Source organism: Tachysurus vachellii, chromosome 25, assembly GCF_030014155.1.
Source record: "Tachysurus vachellii isolate PV-2020 chromosome 25, HZAU_Pvac_v1, whole genome shotgun sequence".
Lineage (NCBI taxonomy): Eukaryota > Metazoa > Chordata > Actinopteri > Siluriformes > Bagridae > Tachysurus > Tachysurus vachellii.
Window position 1 is genome coordinate 3792327 of NC_083484.1, and position 7674 is coordinate 3800000.

At 37.8% G+C, this 7674-nt stretch overlaps 1 protein-coding gene across 1 annotated transcript in view; it reads right to left on the reverse strand.

Annotated features, from left to right (window-relative positions):
- prex2 (phosphatidylinositol-3,4,5-trisphosphate-dependent Rac exchange factor 2) overlaps nucleotides 1-4982 on the reverse strand; it is a 105735-nt gene extending 100753 nt beyond the window's left edge. The window contains exon 1 of the mRNA XM_060861238.1: nucleotides 4501-4982. Coding sequence (XP_060717221.1) covers nucleotides 4501-4626 — 126 coding nt within the window. The 5' untranslated portion in view covers nucleotides 4627-4982. The remainder of the gene's footprint in view (nucleotides 1-4500) is intronic.
- Nucleotides 4983-7674: the final 2692 nt, after the last annotated feature.

The window sequence follows — 7674 nt, forward strand, 5'->3', positions numbered from 1 at the left end:
AATATTTCTTTTTAAAAGCTCCAAAGAAATTAAGTCTTGAATAGTGATAATATTTACTGGCGCTCTGGGTACAGTGCCCCTGATGAGAGTGTTTGAGCTTATCTTTAATGATCATTTTATTATGAGCTTTAAAAAAAGAGCAAAACAGAGTGCAATCTGTAACATAACATTTAGCTCAGTTGCACAAATGCCTGTGGTGCATCCAATAAAAATAACACTGTAATATTATACATTTCCATGCTAAATATTTTTTTTTACTCTGGAAACAAATGTTTCACTAGAGACCCAAAGGAGTAGTATACTGTACATTAAAAGAGCGCAAAGCCCCACAAGGAAGATAAAGCCAATTTCTTTTTTATGGTGCCACAATTTAATTTTTATGTGTTTCATTATCCAGCTTAAAAAACATGACATTGGGTGGTCAAGCCTTCAAGCTACAGGCCATTGAAGAGGAAAATGTTGCAGAGGGACTAGTTAATCGAGCCGAGGATCACTGGAACACACTCTACTCACAGGCAAATCTATTTTTCTACTGAAACCAAGCCGTTAAACGGATTTCCTTTACTCTCTCCCACATGTAGGCTTCATTAAAAAAAATCAATTAGGTAATTAAATCTTACATCAAATCAACAAAAAGGGTTTTCCAGTACACTTGCAATGCAAGGACAGTTTTATACACTTACACACAGACGCGTCAAGATTCTTGGTTTTCAAACATATAAAATAAACAACATTCTAAGAGTCTTCCGCTATCAAGATGAACAGTTACATAAGACATTCAAGGGAAATCGCAGACACAGCCCTTTAGGACACTTCCTCTGTCTGAGAACCAGAGCTAAACACACTTTGCTAATCTTTTACTAAGATATTAAGTAAGATATTTTTTTTAGATTTATTCTGATTCTTAACCAGATCTAACCATGTATGTATTAATTAGAGTACGTTTCATATTATGTCTGACTTCGCTTTCTGGAATTCTCAACCTCTCAAGAAATACTCCAGCAGGATATATGGTTTATGCAAGAAGGCACCAAGCCCAGGCTCTCACGTCTGACCCCCCTATTGGTAATTTCTCCAGGCTTGTCTACTAGGAGCCAAACGGTCTAGCACAGACCCCACCCACCCAAAAACTAACAAACACAAATGCCCTCTGTTCAACATGGCACAGATCTCCTGGTACCTCCAGGCAACAAAAAGCCTGAAGTAAGTCAATGATTTCTTAGGGTCGACCTCAACAGGCCTTCAGGGTTGATTCTCGAGGCGCTGCGGTGATCAGAGACGAAGTCTGGTTATGAGGGGTGGCGTAACTAATGAAGATGAGCTGTGAAAATGAATAGTCCTACACCTCATGTGGGACTTGAGAGAAGCCTTTGATCCTTGATGCCCTGGTGATGTTTTCATTGGAATATTTTTCTTATTTAATGATTTGCATAGGAATATTTCTCATCAACAAATCAAGTGATCAACTTACACTGTACACATCATGCTAATACGACCACTGAGACAATGAGACACTAGCCGAGTCTCTGACATAACTCAGCTTAATTGCTTTTCTGGACTGTGAGTCTTATGTTTCGCATCGACGGCTACTACTTCTCTTTAATGTGACACTGAACATCGGTAGAACATGGTGAGTGAGAAAAAGAGTCAGACATTGCCTTCTACTCAATGGCATTGTAACTGCACCAGTAATGTCACCCTATGACATCAGAGCCGCAATTATAGCAACAGTAAACAAATTAGCAGCAGAATCTGTGAATAGCTGTCTGCTACTTACACAGATTGCTAATAGGAAAAGAACTTGGCTGTTAAGGTTCACTGACAGTGAGCAAAAGGTGGGGTTTAAAATCTCCTTAACCCTGACAAATTCATCCCTCTGTACTGTATGCGAACACTTTCTTGGTGTGAGAGAATCAAATTAAAACATCGCTGGTGAAAGGTTACTCTAAAACAAATTTCAAGTATCCTGGAAGTTCCTAGTATTCTAAATGTATTCATTTCCCAAGGGACATGTTAAAGAATATTTCCTTCTCCTTAAAAAAAGAACCAGGCACCCTGTATACACTAAGTCTGGATGAAATCAGATGATTTCTAGGAAAAGCGGTTGTTGCATTTTGCCCGAACAAAAACAATCCCCCGTACCTACATTGAAACCATCTGTGGTAGAGGCTCCGGCAGAGGAATGCATACAAACACATGGTGTGGGAAACGACTCTCCTTAATGACACACAGCACAGTGCCCTTAGCCCTGCTCTAAAGTACAATTCCCACTGTTCAGCATGTTAACTGGTGGGAAAAGTGGATGCTTTTCAATAAATGTACGCCTGTACTTTTGGGTCTTCAGAGTACGCCTGACCTTACATGAGCGATCTTATAGAGTCGGTTTCCTTATCCAAGGCGCGGAAATAACTCTTTTGTCTCGGACATACAGCAGCATTTTTTTTAAAACTATTTCCTCAACTTCCTGCCTTTGACTCTTTGTTTATTCCATAATACCATTAAGCATGTGATATTCTTCCAGTCTTAGAGGGGATTTAAGCCTGGGATAATATAAAAGAGTTCATTCTGTAAAGGAAGCAGTGACAGTCCAGGAGCTTTTAATCCAGAATCTACCTGTGTTAGTATTGGCATGCTGCCACTGTTGGGTGAGTGTTGTGCTTGGTACAGACACATACAAGTTACACATATTTGCATGTATTTGCCATGCTAGACAAGATAGCAAGCTTTGAGAATAAACACAGTTGCTCAGTTAGACATTTCCTCCATTAGAAAACTTGATATGGTCACATTTTGCCCTTCTATCCTTTCCATCAACGATATAAGCACATCATAGAAAGACCCACTGCTTAATGACATATACCATCATTTCATCTGTATAAAAAGACACTTTATCTTTTAAACGAATAATAGCATACCAGAGAGTGTATCTAGACACTTTATGAATGAAAGCCAATGGAATAAAAAATCCACTCATACAGTTGAACACAATGGCAGGTTTTACACTGCGCTTATGTCAGTCAACTCCTCCATTCCTCCATTAGAAAGCCATTCTTTGTTAATGACAACTCAGTGAATACGATGTATTGTACCCGTGTACTACCATAAGTCTTTGAGACTCGCAAACACCAAACCCTGTCAAAATAGTCTTAGACAAATGGGGTTCCCCAGAGGTTCTTTGGATGGTTAAGACCTTAATAGCAAGGAAACATTTGTGAAAGGTGAAACCACCAGTTCACCAAGAGTTCTCCCTGATATTGTAAAATGGCACAAGCCATATATAATATAATATAAGGTCCAGATGGGACTTTTTGCAAAAAAATGCATGTTCCATGGTTAAAAAAACCACCAACAACAAAATCCCTAACACATTCTGACTAAAGGACTGAACATAATTCAGTTGAACTGCTCAAAAGAGCTTAAGACTTTTGACAGACCAAACCACAGATTAAGCCCAGGTTACATTAAATTGCTCACGTCAGCACTTTTTCTTGCTCTACCATATCAAATTAAAAGCCAGTGAGTTGTTGGTTTAAAAACTTGAGTTGAGGAATAATTCAGATGCATCAAGAGAGGAAAAAAACACCGAAATGTGTATAAAGTTCTGGTCTGCGTTTACAACAAGCTCTCGGGGCTGATTAGTCAGAAGGTGTTCTGGTCATTTCCTATAACAGCAGCTCTGAAAATAGTATTGCACTTGCGTGTCATGGGAATGATACGGAAGAAGAAGTGATCACAGGAACTAACTTGAAATTCCACAATATTCATTTAAATTTCATTATAAATTATAAAAATTATTTAACTTTTTCATTATAAAGTTTTAATAGCAAATTGCTCTGGTGCACAGGAATAGGATGTACAGGAGGTGCTGTTGTAGGGAAAAATGTAGACACCTATATCAGGTTTAAGTAATAATTTAAAAAAAAAAAAAAAAAAAAGACAACCAAGATAAGGGTTAAAACAGCACAAGACATACAGAAAAAGGAAAAACATAAAAAGATGTTTTTGTCAGCAATATCATACAGTTGCTTGGGATTTCTGTCTTATGCAAACAAACCCTGGTTATATATGTGTGGTGTATATGTGATATATTTGTTATATCGTGTATCTCTGGTGTCTAGGTGAGATAGTTAGGCTTTATGCTGGTGTCTAGGTGAGATAGTTAGGCTTTATGCTGGTGTCTAGGTGAGATAGTTAGGCTTTATGCTGGTGTCTAGGTGAGATAGTTAGGCATTATGCTGGTGTCTAGGTGAGATAGTTAGGCATTATGCTGGTGTCTAGGTGAGATAGTTAGGCTTTATGCTGGTGTCTAGGTGAGATACTTAGGCATTATGCTGGTGTCTAGGTGAGATAGTTAGGCTTTATGCTGGTGTCTAGGTGAGATAGTTAGGCTTTATGCTGGTGTCTAGGTGAGATAGTTAGGCTTTATGCTGGTGTCTAGGTGAGATAGTTAGGCTTTATGCTGGTGTCTAGGTGAGATAGTTAGGCTTTATGTTGCCATACCGAAAGAAAGTGCAGGGTCTCCACATAATCCCGCTCAGTGTGCAGCAGTTCCCGCAACACACAAACGCGCAGGCGCAGCTGCTTCTCCACATCCTTTGCGCTCTCCGCTTTACTCTCCTCACTCATCTCACTCCTCAATGCTTTTTAACTCAGATTTAAAAAAAAAAAAAAAAAAGACCATAGGTCTCCTTGAAACAAAAGACTTTCCGACAGAGACTTTGTGAAAGTTTACTCAGTCGAGAAGTCGTAGCTGGAGAGATGAGAGCATGATGAAAGCTGCCCGGTTCAAGTCGCAATAGTTGAAAGAAGCGGAGAATAAATAAAGCAGCAATCCAGAGGAAGGAGAAATGTCTGGATTTCTCTCCTGAAGTGTCCAAAAGTGTGCAGCAGTGGCTTTGTGGCCATCAGTCATGATCTGTGGTCCATGTGCCTGCCCACCATCCCACACACACACACACACACACACACACACACACACACACACCCTCCTTCAGCACTGCAAGGAGAGGAAAAGCTCAAGCCTGGGGCTTCATGCCAGCACGGTGCAGGGGAAACACTGCTGATCACATGGGGGGCCATTACATTCCCACACTTTCCCACACTCCAACTGCACCTCAGCTCTCTCTCTCTCTCTCTCTCTCTCTCTCTCTCACACACACACACACACACACACACACACACACACACACACACACACACACACACATTGGCCTCATTCTCCCAAGTGGGCTGTGAATGACATCTAGCTATACACAGAGGAGTGGGAGAAGGTTCCTAAAAGTTGCACAAGACATGCACAACACTTATGTTTTATGTGCAGTGTAAAAAAAAAAAAACAATGATTTCATAAAATGTTATAGGTTACAAAATGATAAAGTCAGCATTCTAATATTCTCCAACATGGAGAAATCTTCTTAAGTCTTTACTTTAAACATTGTAACTCTTCCTTTCTTTAATATAATCTACTTTCAAATATTCTTCAGTATTGTTAAATATCATGGATTCTTCCTCAATATGAAATAATGTCATAACCGACAAGTTAATCAAACGTTACGAACTCTCTCTTAATATGTTATACAATTACAAACTCTTTCTCAATATAAAGTTTTAAACTCTGCCTCATTATAAAGTAGTTATAAACTTTCCCTGTAATCTTACATCATGTAGTCTTCCTAAATACAATCTTATATTATGAACTCTTAACCAATATAAAGTAACATCATAACCTTTTAAATCCTTCTGAAACGTAATAAAACTTTACGTACTATTCAGAAATATTATCTAACAATAAAGCCAAAGAAATCTAAATGTTTAACTCTTCCTTAATATAATCGTATATTCTGAACGCTTCCTTGATGTCACCTAACATTATTATCTCTTCTTCAATATAATTCAGCAATATACACACTTCTTTAGAATAAGCAATGAACCTCATCCAAATCAACAAACTGTTCCTCATACAATCCAGTATAATTGTATTATAATACAATTTACAGTCTATGAGACATAATAATCCATGTAATCTAACATGTTGAAATTTGCCTATATAAAGTTAAATAGATTGATAATAGTTAAGTTTAAATAATATTGAGGTCTTGTACATTTAATGTCTTGTGTACAGATTTGTGGTTGGAAATAAATTAATTAATTAATACGAGGTAGGAGTCGAGTAGACATGAGGGTGTGGTGTGCAAATATGTGGTGTGTTTTTTGGTGTTCAGTTATATAACGGCTCAGGGGTTAAAGCTGAACACCAAAAAAAAAAAAAAACACCACTGAATGATGAATTTCGTATAATGTAATATTGTGAACGTCAGAATAATCTTGCATAAGGAAACTCTTCATCAAAATAATCCACATTATGATGTCTAACTCTGATGTCTGAAGGCGAACTCTTCATTAATAAAATCAAATATTCTGTAATTCTAATAGCATCATATGAGATCATCATTAATTATGCTTCAACGGCATACAACATAGGTGGGTTGAGAGTTGGTGAGCGTGAACTCCATACTATATGATTTACAGAATTTTTATTAACATGAAATCATTCAATGAGCCTCAACGCACTGTGGACGGAAGGAATAGGTTCATCCAGGAAGAGACAACTCTAATCAGGTTAGAAATGGTTTATCATAGAATAAATGTGATCAGTAAAATAAATAAATCCCCCTGTAGAATAACAGTCACCCTGCTGTAGTAACATGTTAACGTTATAACATTTTGGGTGAAAAATATTGTGAGGAAGACATTTCACCAGACATTTTTGTTATTTTTTTCCATTTTTGTATCGAAGGAAAAAAAATATATATTTGTTTATGTGAAATCATAATCATGGAGTGGCTTTGTTGCACGAAATACTAAACTGAACCTATTGCATCATCATCTCGACATCTCACCACGGGCCAACATTTAGCTGTTCTGCTAGATTAAAAGTAATCTTCTCCATCATACCATTATTTCTAAACATCTCTCTCAGTTACTTTGAAGTGCACAACTCATGCCCAACTTGTGGACCAACGGAGCGTGAAACTGGCTATCAATAGAAGAAATAGACTGCAGTGATGTTCAACATTAGCAGCAATTCAGCCTGATAGAACATGTGTTAGAACATAATTAGTCTTTGATGACTCTGAATGCTACAGAGCATTTTTAATAACTGAATAGCATCTTTATTTGCACAGGGTATTAACCAGAAATAAATAAGGACCCACTGACTGGTTTTCCCATAGAACTTTTTTTTATTAGACTGATTGAAATCCAATTGTACAGCTCCACATGGAGGGATCGAGCTCTCGCCGATGAATCAGCGGCTGCCTGCTGACTCCAGTGTTTAATGTGGGCCAAATTAAAATAGGCCAATATATCTGCAGAGTCAAATATATGTTACTGTACAGTCAGTAGAGCCCATTAGAGGATAATATTTTATGGTGTTAATAATATAAAAAAAAATCTAAAATGAATTTATTCATCAGTTAACAATTTTATTCTGGTGGAAACAAAGCGCGCGCGCACACACACACACACACACACACACACACACACACACACACACACACACACACACAGTCATTCACACCTAATGGCAATTTACCATAGTCAATCCACCAAGTGTCATGTTGAGGAAACAGTTTAGAGGAAACTAGAGAACCTAGACTTAATCCAAGCTCAGGG